This window comes from Mesoplodon densirostris, chromosome 4, assembly GCF_025265405.1.
Source record: "Mesoplodon densirostris isolate mMesDen1 chromosome 4, mMesDen1 primary haplotype, whole genome shotgun sequence".
Classification (NCBI taxonomy): Eukaryota; Metazoa; Chordata; class Mammalia; order Artiodactyla; family Ziphiidae; genus Mesoplodon; species Mesoplodon densirostris.
The window spans coordinates 179,416,118-179,429,202 of record NC_082664.1 but is presented as its reverse complement, the minus strand read 5'-3'; the positions used below and the strand labels follow the sequence as shown (position 1 = coordinate 179,429,202).

Below are 13,085 nucleotides of genomic sequence, written 5' to 3'. Positions count from 1 at the left end.
GAAAATGAAAGATTTTTGGTCAAAATATGCATTTCTAAATTTGACTTAATGAAATTGAATCTTTTCAGCTTTTTTCCTTTTAGTGTATTTTTCCTATTACTTAATTCTCATCATTACTCTGCTCTTTGCAAATGCAGTGTGAGAAACAAACACCCTTTGCCAGCAGGGTCTTTGAGGTCATACATAAACCAGAGATGCTCCCAGCCCCAGAACCTATGGGATTTAGGAGGGTGTCATGTTTTCTTAGGCTCATGTTCCCACCTGGGATGTGTACCTTTTTAGGGAGTCTAGGTTTTCCTTTTGCATAATATTTAGAAAGATAGTTCATGGACCAAAATACTATGCAGTGTAGACATACAGGGGGTGGGGGTGTGTGGCTGAGCTTCCTAAGCATTTCACACCTTTGATTGTCCCAGAAACATGTAATTCTCGGATGCTTAAGAAAGTACTGAGAGCGTTTCCAGATGTGCTCCCTCTGACACCGTTCTGCATCCAGAACTCCCCAGCCTCTCATCTTTTAAAGCCCGCGCTCCCTTAAAAAAAAAAAAAAAAAGGTAAATTAATCTTCCCCTTGGAGTTTCCACCAATTTCTCACTTATTTCCTCTCAGAGCAGCTGGCCACTATTGTTCATTTCAGGCTGTTCTCTGTAATAGTTCAAGCTCTGTTTTGGAAGCATGGCTTTAGATTTCTCCAGGATCCTGAGTGTGAGAAAATCATACACTTTTCTCTCCTGTGGGCTCCACTCTTGAGATAGTTCATTATCTAGCTCCAGCACCTGGGAAATTGAATCCCCAGCAGTTACAGTTGGTTATGTTATGTGATTGACATGTTTACTGGACTTCGTTCAGATTTTTCACATCCAATGACCAAAACCGGCTTCTCAAGATATTCTAGTTGCACACAATTTTCCATACTTTTGTGGTTTTATATGCCTCATACATTTGGCCCAAACCACAGCTAAATATTAGGTTAGGATTTGGAGCAAGTCACTTGAACTCTCTGGGCCATAGTTTTCTCATCTGTAAAATTAAGGGATTGGATCTGATGATCTTTGGGGTGTCTTCTGCCTTTAATCAACTATGAACACAAGTTTAATTTGCCACATGAATAAACTAGCTGTAAATCAGATAACAAACGATACAGGTGGGAACCCCTAAAATATTATGGAAATCTTTGTAACAATATGCAGTGTCTCTGCAGTGAAACCACGCTGGCTTGTAAAGCAATATCTAGTGCAATAGGAGTAATCTGGCAGGGAGGATGATAAATTTTAATTCAGGAAGATAAGATACAGGTAAAATAAAAGTAAGTTGTAAGAAAGGAAAGAAGCAAGCTGGACAGAAAAGAAAACTGACAAAAGAAAAGACAGGTGATGGAAGAGAAGGGCACCCTGAGGTGGCAAACCCTGAAGACGCTCCAGTCCGCCTCCCTGTGAGGTCATCGCTACTTTGGCTGTGTTTGGTCCAGACAGGGCTGAAATCACAGACAAGGAAGTGTTTGCTTTCCACCCCTTGGCTGAGCCTGGCTGGTCTCTGTGCGCCTGCCTTTTGCTGTATGATTTCATCCGTCTGACTACCACAGTCAAATATTCTAAACAGCAATCTAATCTACTGGATCCAGGAGACCGTAGGGCCCCCTCATCTTATCATTTAGGAGCCTGTCTCAGTTTCCCATAGATGAGGACATGAGGGATGGGCTCCCATGAATTGCTGAGGGCGCCCCTGAAGGACTGCTCAGGGGAGGACGGCTCAGGAGACTGATGTGCTGGTTGGGCTGGTGACAGCCAGGCAGGCAGCCCGGGTCTGAGTTAGCTGCCCACCTGGCAAGAGGGAGGTGGTGGGATGCTTTCTGTTCAGTTGTCATCTTATTTTTGACATTTTCTGCAGTGTTAGGGAAAAGTGTCAATGGACGCTCAATCACTGGCCCTCATCCTATCTTACTGCTTTAGCAAAAGTTACCTTGAGTCACTAATGACAGTACTGGGTTGTTGGCTTTTAGTCCATTGGCGTGACAGGTGTGAGCTTCTCTGCTCTTTCCTGCCTTCATCTGGTAAAGGTTAAATTTCCTGACTTGAATCCAGTTACTTTTCCATCTGTAGTTGTACTATGGGGCTGTGATGTCAGCCCCTAAATATGTGTGTGGGAGGAAAGAGACTGACTTCTGCTCCTTGCTTTGACTCCCTCCCCCATCAGCGTTTCTGCCTTCATCCAGATGTGCCTGGGACAATAGAGACAAAGACCTAACTAGAAAATGCTGGCGGCTAGAAACCCCTAAGAATTTCTTAGTAACTGATTTATGAACCCGGGGTTTAAATGTTTGCTAATTTAACGTACAAAATATTTGAATTCAGAGACAATATACTTGATTAGTTAACTTTAATTTAAACTGTAATTTTATTTTCTATCAACATCTACTGCATATACGTCAATATAATCCTACCAAGAGGGGACTTTAAAAGGATAAGAAAGAATAGAGAAATGTACCTGACACACTTTCTACTTTAACATTAGAAGAAAACCTGTATAACATCATCTAGTCTAGTGTTTTTCAAACATTGAAGCATTCATGACTCCTCAGTGGGTCATGATATTATCTTATCAGATTGCTACGTACATTTGCGAAAAGTATGGAATAGAATAGAAAAGAATAGACCAGAAAATATCAGAGCTTATCATGAAGGGTTTGGTGTTACTTCATGAAACCTCTTTGCATTATCTGTGTATGTGCATGATTGATGTAAATGTGTTTTTATGGTGTGCCAGAAAATTCAAAACACTAATCTAGTCTGATTACCTTATCTAGTCCAATTTACCGTATTTTTCAAATGAGGAAAATTGAAGTCCAGAATTGAATTTATCCTCCCAAGAATACACAGCTAAGTTGGTTTAGAAGCCACACACAAACAATCCAGTTCACACATGGAATTCATTTGTTTTACCAAATCTAGACAAGTTCTTAGAAAAGCTTTCGATGCCCTGCACATGGGGCTGGCTGGTAACATTCCATTCAGAGCTACAGTAGAACGGCAGTGGGCTTTTCCTATTTTTTGCTAGGGGAAGAGCTTTACAGTTGTTTGGGGAAACGTCCAGGAAGTATCAGAACCACATCAACATTAGGTTAAAAGTGGGCCCTAGTGGGCTTTTCGCATCCTCCTCATTCCCCGCTCAGAGTTCCCACCTACCCGGCAGTGGGTGTTTAGTGATGTTTTTCATCCATCACCCTGGACCTGAGCCCAGGAGAGGCATCTAAGAGTGAGAAGTCAAGAAATGATTACCAGAAGGGAGAACAAGGGTTTCTATAGAAGAAATGCATAGAGAGAGTCTGTTTCTATTTTAAAATTTCAATCCGGCAGAGCAGTGTTCTCAAACTCTAGTGTTAATTGGATGCTGGAGGTGGGGTTTTCTTGTTACAGATTCAGGTATCAGAACCCCACCCAGGTATGCTGATTCACATAGGTCTAGGTTAGGTTTTCACCAAGCAATTCAAGTGGTTCTAATGAAACTTTGCATTTCATCAGAGACTCTGAAAGTCAAGTCCTAGCATATAAATTGCTGTAGAATTACAACTGAGGTGTAATGGTGGATTGGGCTGTAACTGCTCATGGGGGAAAGTACTTTCTATTATTTGGTGAAAGAAAGGCTGAAGGTGAAGTCAGAGCCTTGGTTCTAGTCCCAGCCTTGCTGCTAACTTGAAAAGCTTTGGGCAAGTCACAAGCCTCTCTGATTTTTTCTATCCAACTTGAATTCTGTATTTTCTGCTCTGAGATATTCAGATATTTTTAAGGTTTTTTTAAGTATGTCTATTGATCTCTTAAAGATTTACTTTCTCATTGGTCAGTAGTTTCTCATATTTTTGTAGATATGGGTTTCCCAGCACTTCTCAGCTTAGTAGATTTATCTTATTTAATTTATCGTATTTCTCAGTTCTTAGAATAAAAATGCTATACAAAACATTGTGATATTCTTAGTTTTCTACTCACCTTCATTTCTAAATTGACATTTCATGCTTAGAGAAACCAGGGATTAATAAAGACCACAGGATTTGGAAAGGAAGGACTTAGGGTTGAATTTTATCTTTGTCGTGTCTGAACTAAGTGATTTTCAGAGCTTAACCTCCAGGAATCTCATATCCTTCACCTGTACCTTCATCTCTAAGAAGTGGAGGTTATAATGCCTGGCTGTTTCACATAGTTGGGGAAGATAAAAGGAGACATTTTCTGTGAAAATTATGTAATAGGTGTAAACCGCCATGATTGCACCAGATTTAAAATAGAATTACTGATATCCAAATACAGTTTTACAATAGCTGCTTTAGTGATTTAGCTTATATTCATGTTCATTAAAATTGGTCATCTATATGGGAAAAGAAAAAGCCACGACTGTGACCACCTAGCAGAAAATTGTAGGCAAATGTTAAATTTGGGTTTGGGAGGCTTCTTCTTTCCTCGTGAAGAAATTGAACCTGTAATTCTATATTCTCTCAAGTCTTCACTTTGAAGGTTGTTAAACCAAATATGCCAATAAAAGCAGATGGCGGTTCCGGGGTTAATTAGAAAATCTGAGGTCATAGGTATTCACGTAAACACAAGAAGTTTCATAAATGATTTCAGAAAGCACCACCTATAGGTGGATCCCTAGTGTGATTGGCTAATCACAAAAGTTATCTCAGAAGCCAAAGCATGGAGGTGGTGGAGCAGCTACCCATAATCTAGGGTCTCCCTAGAAGATACATTCTTCTATCTACAGGGTCAGTTTATCCTACTCCCGTCACCCAAATCGTATGGGGCAATACCATCATTGCTTTTTGAGTTGGAGGATTATCTGTGTTTTGAATTTTCCCTTGGATAATGAGCTGAATGCTATGTTACTAACACGTATTTAAAGGTGCTTAGTAGAGGCAGACACACCTTGTGATTTTTAGAAAACTACGGTTTTGTAGTGGTCCACAGCAGATGTTTGTGTACTTCCTCTTTCCTTTTTTTTTCTTTTGAAGTTGGTCAGAAAGAAAGATGTGAGAGGCCTACTAATAGCTGTCTTTGATCTTCAGAGATGTGTTTTTCCACTGCTAGTTCAGTTGAATTTAGTGGATGGAAGAAATCTACTTTTCTTCTTCATCTCTTTGTAAATGTTGTTAGACCATAATAAAAGGCAAACTGCCATTGGATATGAGTTTTCCTTTGGCTACATAAGATATAAACAAAAGGCATTTTTCGTGTTTATATCTTGTGTTGATGTAAGAAGCATCATGGCAACACATGAATATCCTTTTATGGGAATATATTCAACTTTAGTTATTTATGGTTTATTGCAAAGCATAAGAGGAAGCCAAAGTCTAGTGTATTCTCAGTATACCGCCTCTAAGCATAAGCCTACTGATATGTCTCAGTATCAATATTATTATCTAAACAGCAATTTACACTGTCAAGGGAAGAACACGCGAACATTGTACAGATTTCAGTGTTGGATAAGAGGACTTACTAACTTTTCAAGAAACAAGTACGTTAAGTTTAGAGAACCATTGTTTTTCTCTCTGTAATACAAATTAGATATGTGAATCTCATAAAACTACAGTCAAATTTTAACATTAAATATTCTATCATTTAATATTTGTAGCAGGTGTACCCGCTCCAGCCTAGCAGGAGCTACTCTCTGGCATGACTTTTGAAGTCTCACCTCATGCTTGCCCAGTCCAGGCTCTGGCAGGAATTCATAGGGAACTTGCCGCAGATGCCTGGTTCCTCTCTTTGTATGTGTCTTCCTCACTGGAGCAGTGCCAGTGCCTTTGGAAGCCTTACACTCTGATCCCTGCTTCCTCAGCTCAACAGAACTGTCATTCACTACTTTGGCTTCAGCTGTGGTCAGAAAATTCTTGGCCCAGATAAAAAGCCAAGGAAATCAAGACTCCTACCTCATGAATTTTCTTTCTGTCAAAGATCGCAGTCTTGGACTGCCTGTGGTCCAGTGCCTCCTATATTTTGTCCAGTTTTATAGTTGTTATGGAGAGGGGCTAGTCTAGTATTAGTTACTTGCCATGGCTGGAAACAGAGATTCCTATAACTTAAATTTAGTAAATATTATAAAATATTAAAGAATCACAATATACCCAGGAGAGAGGATAGAGGAAAATGAGGTGAGAAAAGTGGAAGGAGTAGGGATTGCGTAGAGACAATGGTAGGAAGTTAGATACTCGTCCCCCACTTCTTAGTTTTCAGCACATTAAGTAATATAATTTTAACAAATATTTATTAGATGTGATCTGGGCCGGGTACTGTGGTGACAATTAATAAAGGTTAACAAGGTCCCATTCAAATCTCAATGAATGAGAGGAAAGGCTTAGTAGAGGAAATATACTCACATAAACACAATCACAATAAAATATATATTGGGGGTTCAGATTGCAATTTGCATAAAGTTTTATTGAGCACAAGGACATGAATTCTGTTTGATCAGGAAATGTTTCACAGAGGAAGTGATCTTTGAATTTGACTTTGAATGATGGGTAAGAGTTTATTTGTTATAGGCGTGTTGGGGAAGGAGGGCAGGTTGTCGGATACAGCACGTCAGACAAAGTGAACAGTGTGAAGAGCGTTTGAATACCTCAGGGACCGTTTTTACCTTTGTGCCAACAATGGAAAAGAAGCTTGCTGTGTAAATCAGGATTTCAGTAGGGATTCACAACCACCCGCCTGTTAAAAGTACTACATTAATCACTTGCATAGGGACAAGGTACAGGGAAATTACTCAGCATTACCTCTCAAAATTTTTCATTAAAATTTCCTTTACTTGGGAACCTGATTATACAGGCCATTCTCCTGCAGACTCATTCCAAGTTGCATTGAAAATACTCAGTGCACTTGTATCTCCCCTCTGGGGGTAGAATGGGAAAGCAAGGAACCGTATCTTTTTAAGAACAAGTGAAATGAGCAGAGAATTCGCTCTCGATATTTGATTTATTGGCTAAAGCCATTTGAATGCAGGGGTGGTCAATTAGTCTGTAAGTTCGTCAGCTCAGGGAGACTGGGTCACAGCCTTCACTTACTGTCCATTTGATCCATCAATTTTTATCTTAGTAATACTCATTAGTGGATCTGAAATACTTAATATACCACCTCTTCACACACATTCCCGCCCCTCTCCTGCTTTCTCCTGCGTTTTCTCTGCCTTTTCCCTTCCTTTTTTTCTCCCTTCCTTCCTCCCTCCCTCCCTCCCTTCTTTTCTTCCTTGACCCCTGAAGAAATATCTTGGCAGACTGTAGAAAAGTATAGAAGTATATACAACATTTATCCCTGAAGTTAAATATCACTGTCAACTCCTTCAATAAATTAAGCCTTGATTACTTGCTGTTTAAAATCGAGTAAACCGAATGCATGGTGAATGCCAGTTACTCTGAAGGCTGTACGTAGGTAGGAGAACCTGTAGTATTTCCTGTGCATCTCTGTGCTCTCAAAGCCAGTGGTTCCTTTTTTCTTTTCTGAGTATGATTATACAGCTGAAACTGGGGGAAACAGCACACCTGAACTTCCTCATTTTCTTTTTTTTATTCATCATAAAGTATAATAGTTTATTCTCCTCCAAAACCTGTCAGTCAAAGACCTGTGTCTACTCCTGGATCCTAGATTTATGTTATTACTGGATACAATTGAAGATACATTAAGAATGCATTGAAACCAGGCTTTCTTTGGAAAATATCTCAGATTTGGAGGGCATTTGGAGTGGGCTGGTTAGTGACTAGAGAGTCTGAAGGACTGAAGAGGTCAAATTGAAACTGTTAAAGTAGAACAGTTAGTAGTTATTTAGGACATAAACTTATCCAGGTACTATCTAAATGTTTCATATGAATGATCTAATTTATTCCTCACATTTATGCTCTGCTTTTCTTACACTTTTCTGTTCTATTTCAAAGCATAATGATGATCACTACCATCTACTGAGCACGTAGCACGTCCAAGTCCTTTAATTGCATTGTCTCTGACGCTTGGGTGTACACTCAAAGATACTTACAACTCCATGTTAGAGATGAGGGTCAGAGAGGTGAAGCAACTTGCCTAAGCTTGTACAGTTTGTCATTGTTTGAGCTGGGCATTGATTCAAGGTCACTCTGATCCCTGGGTCTCATCTCCTATTTTTCACCCTGTGGCTCAGTACCAGCTTTGTCATTTCTCATAAATTCATGCTTTGACAAAAACCATTTTGAAAGAAGGGTACAAAAAGAAGAACAGAACTGAATTATTGCTAGGCCTCCTCCTGTGATTTCTGCAGTTGAGCCTAATTTTTAATGTTTATGATAATTTGCATGGATTAAAAAAATTATAGCACTTCCATGAACCAAAAAGTCACGATTATATGTAACAAATTCCACTACACAGCTTAGGTTTACTATTTAGTAATTGTTCTTGCCTTTGAGACCAAAAACTTCGTTTTGAAAGGAAATCATTCTTTGAACATCCCTGAATGGCCTATTGAAAATCAAGTATGTTGGCAAAAATTAATGAAGTGTATATTACCGAATGTCTGGTAAATGTAGTATAATATTTTTTATTTCCTCTCTTGTGATCTGTTTCTTTTCACAGCGTGCTTGGAAGACTATACAGGTGAATCTGGGACTTTCACTTCTCCAAACTTCCCCAGTAATTATCCCAACAACTTAGAATGCATTTATAGGATCACAGTGAAAACCAGCCAACAGATTGCATTGCACTTCACAAACTTCTCCTTGGAGGAGGCCATTGGTGGAATATGTATAGCAGATTATGTGGAAATCAAGTGAGCACCTTTATTTCATCATAATCTTTTTCATTATTTATTTTCATTCATAATCTTTCTTGGAAAGGTTAAGGAAAAAATATAGAAATTTTCTGTAAAGCTCCTTTTTGTGCTCTTTCTTGCAAGATATAAAGTTTGTCATTCTATACTGCTGAACTGAATGAATAAGCATTTTCAGAACTCTAATGGAAAACTGATGAACTCATAAAAGTGCTAACAAAAGATCAAGATGAAAAAAAAATTAATTACCTGGGACTGAGTGAACTGATGAGGATGATTATAATTTTTGTGACTTTCTGTTTGAATAAAAATAAATAAATAAATAAATAATAAAGTTTATCATTTGGAGCCTGGCTTAACAGTAGGAAAACAGAAAATTGCATAAGATTCGGTGGTTATTTAGAAGTGATTATTTTATTGGGAATATTTAAAAATAAACGCTGAATTTTATTTGGGCAGAGTAAACAGATATACTACTGGTCTGAAATTAGATACTTGCAATTCAGGTACTGAATACCTACTTTATGTAAAATCAATTTAAATTTTAGGCTGTTTACTGTCCATTTAGTCTAATTTGTTATAAAAATCATGGTAAGATAAAGTTTTCACAAAGTTTTTTTGTGTTCAGATAATAAATTCTAGGCTTGTGAATTTCAGTGCAAGGCTTTTTTCTTTAATTCTTTAGTGCTTTGAAAGAGTGGGTTTTAAAAGGTATATTTGCAGTAAAGGTGAGTTAAGTTATACATTAATATCTCCCCAAATCATTACATTGAGTTAAATTAGACTAATCAATTTGGTGTGCATCTGTGTTAAATTTTTTATTTGGCATTTCAAAAGCCTAGAATCATATACTATTTTATAGTAAGTTTTGTTCTATGATGTAAAGTAAGATACTAAAACAATAAAGCATTATCATACCATGTAATGCTAAAACAACATAATTTTCAGCAATCATTGGACTTTAATGTTGAGTGAATATTTTTTTTCTAGGCTTGAAAAAGCTATAGATTATAAACTAGATTTAAGACCCCAAAAGTTCTTGGGGAAAGAATTATTTTCAAAATTTTGCTTAACTATGTCAAATATATTAAATTTTGAAAATTTTCAAATGAGAAGAAAAACATTTACGTTTTCTCTGTAAAATTAAGCGACTTTTGTTTCTACTGTTAATAATTATGGTTTCTTTTTCCTTTGTTCTCTGACCCATTTGCCAGATGCTTTATTTGAGAGGGAGAAGATTAAACACTTTTTCTCCATTTGCAACTGGTTATATAAAATGTCATGCCAACCATACATGATGGTTATTCTATGTTATTATTCATATATTATTTAATGAAGTGAAAAATTGAAATTGTTTTTAGAATATTTGAGAGAGAGGTTGACTGACAAACTGATCTGTTTTTGATCTCAAAGTTCAATTAACGTTCAATGTTCATATCGTAATATTATCAATACCCTAACAAATGATCACATCTGTATTTTGTCACAGGAATGGAGGCTATGAAACTTCACCACACCTGGGGCAATACTGTGGCTCAAATCCACCTCCAAGAATCATCTCCCACAGTAACAAACTATGGTTAAAATTTAAGAGTGACTTCGTTGGCTCAGGGCCTGGATTCTCGGCTTACTGGGATGGGTCATTAACAGGTAAATGGCCAAGACTTGTCTTTTATTGGAGAGTCCAGTCTAACTGGCATCTTGATTGTTGGATTGCTGTGCTCTTATCTATTTTTTTTCCAGCTGTATTTTGTCAGTACTATTTATAATAAACTTCAACATTGTGAATATTTCTGAATTAACAGTAGCCGTTTTGTTTTTATTTTTATTTTTGAAGGACAAAGTAAGGGAAAATGTTCTAGTTCCCTGGTATAGTTCATCAAGCTGTTCCTCTTGGGTAGGAAAAGGAAAGTACATTGATGTGAATTAGGGTTACAGGCTAGCTACTGTTTGGTGGTGCAGTTTTGTTTTGCAACTTGGTTTAAAGGGGAGCGACAGTAGCACCAGTTTGATATAGACAAGAAGATGCAGTTTTACCAGAAAGAAAAGGATGTGTGTCCTCCCATGTCTCTCTCCCGTAGGTTGTGGAGGCAACCTCACCACTCCCACCGGCGTGTTCACATCTCCCAACTACCCGATGCCCTACCACCACAGCTCCCAATGCCACTGGTGGTTGAAATCCAGCCACGGCAGTCCGTTTGAACTGGAATTTGAAGACTTCCATTTGGAGTATCATCCAAACTGCACTTCAGATTATCTGGCTGTATGTATAAAGTTTCACTTGTAGCCTTCACTGCTTCCATCTGGCCCCACACACCTTAATGCATCATTTTTTATTTTTGAGATTCGGGAAAGGGGAACATTTAAACAAAAGATCCATATTAAAAACTTAAACAGACTAAAAAATTAAAAGAAAATTTGATGAAAATAGCCTTCTAAGTACAGCATATATTAATGAATGTCTTGGTACACTAAGTACTTAAAATATCAATATATTAAATATGCACTGTTAAGATATGGTTAAAATCTCCTGAAAGGGGTTGTGAGATTTATCATAATTATTATCTACATAATTTCTATATATACACTGAAAACTAACAATCTAGAGGATGTATTAGAGGGTGAATTAGAGAAGATATTTGAAGTCATCGAAACAGGACTTTTTGTAGTATCAGCAAGTCACCCTCGTCCACTGAAAAACCATCTAAATAAAAAATGTATTAAAGTGCAATAAATTATAAACTATGAACTAAAAAAGCAAGGAACACTACTGATAATAGCTATGGTCTCCAAAACATGTAATAATCCTTCATTTTCAATCTTTACATTTCAACCTGGGTTCTGAGTTCATGGCTCAAGTTTATAGACATTTAAATATAATTTTGAAAGATATTTTGATTCAGGACTCTTCTTTTGTCATATCATTTTGTATTTCTTCCCCACTTCTTAAGAAATACAGTGTCCTTTAGATAGTGTTTATAGCCATAATCATCTGACATTTAAAACGTTTTCTTAAAGGTATATGATGGGCCAAGTACCAGCTCTCATCTGCTAACTCAGCTTTGTGGGAATGAGAAACCGCCTGTCATCCGTTCTAGTGGAGACAGCATGTCTTTAAAACTGAGGACAGATGAAGGTCAGCAAGGACGTGGCTTCCTGCTTAAATACCACCAGAGTAAGTGTGTGTGCCGGTTGCTTGGTGCCTATAGTGGGTCTTCAATCTCTGGATGAATGAAGCAAATTGAAATAAGTATAACCTATTGGTTTGAGCAACTGAAAGAAATCTTACCTCCTTATGAAAAAAAAAATTTAACTCTATCTGAGGGAGAAATGCTTACGCCTTGAATTTAATGTCGTGCAACTAAAGCACGTGGTAAGCTACAGAAACTTGGAAGGGGAATATGCTGAGACAGTCGCAATTCAGCTAAAGATCAGTGTAACAGGTTAACAGCTAATGGGTTTTCATTTGGATTAAACATTACAATCTTCTAATTAGACATTATTCCATTGTACCGAAGTGTATCGAACACTATTGTTTTTGTCTTCTATCTCAAAAGGTACTTAAATTTTATTAAGGGAGACTATGCTTATGAATCATATGTGAAGTAGGCACATTCTTTGCTGTGGAAAAATCTGGTCATTGTAGAGATGCCGTTTTAAAATCTGCTTTCCCTTGAGGCATGATGGTGGAACTAAAGGAGTATTGAACAAAGAGTCAAGGGTCCCAGGTGTTTGTCCTGACCCCCAAGTCCCTCGGAAGTTCACTTGTTTTCTCTGGGGTTGCATGACTTTCTCATAAAAAAGATTACATTAGTTGATCAGGAAATATCCCTTCTAGCACTAGAATTAAATACTTCCTAAATTTAGTTTCAAAATGAAAATTCAAGAAAATAAGTTCTCCTTTAATTTATGTTATTTAATAAACACTTCATTTGTGTTTTAAAAAGTAGAGTTCGTTGCCCCACCAAAGCTAAATTTATCAATAATTTTGGCACAATTACCTAAAAATGGAATGAAAATTATAAGATCATAATCTGAATACGCAGATTATGCCCTTTGGATTAGTTGAAAGAGTATTAATATTTAACCTTGAAATGTATGAATTTGAAGGCTCACATTCACTTACTTCTGGGAGTTAGGCTACATTCTAGGTAGTTTTGAATATTGAGTTTTAATGATATATGGCTTTGTTCTTCAGAAATTCATCGTTAGTATATGAAAATCTCTCCCCAGTTTTATCAAGGGATGTATCTGTTTGGTTGAGCATATAATCATTCTCTAATATTATTATTGCTGTGATAATTTGTTTCTTGATTATAGTC

General features: G+C 37.3%; 1 protein-coding gene across 1 annotated transcript in view; it reads left to right on the top strand.

The window, feature by feature from the left end:
* CUBN (cubilin) overlaps positions 1-13,085 on the top strand; it is a 277,325-nt gene that overhangs the window by 55,400 nt on the left and 208,840 nt on the right. Inside the window, exons 23-26 of the mRNA XM_060097791.1 lie at positions 8,571-8,763; positions 10,253-10,413; positions 10,845-11,026; positions 11,782-11,938. Of these exons, the coding sequence (XP_059953774.1) occupies positions 8,571-8,763; positions 10,253-10,413; positions 10,845-11,026; positions 11,782-11,938 (693 nt within the window). The remainder of the gene's footprint in view (positions 1-8,570; positions 8,764-10,252; positions 10,414-10,844; positions 11,027-11,781; positions 11,939-13,085) is intronic.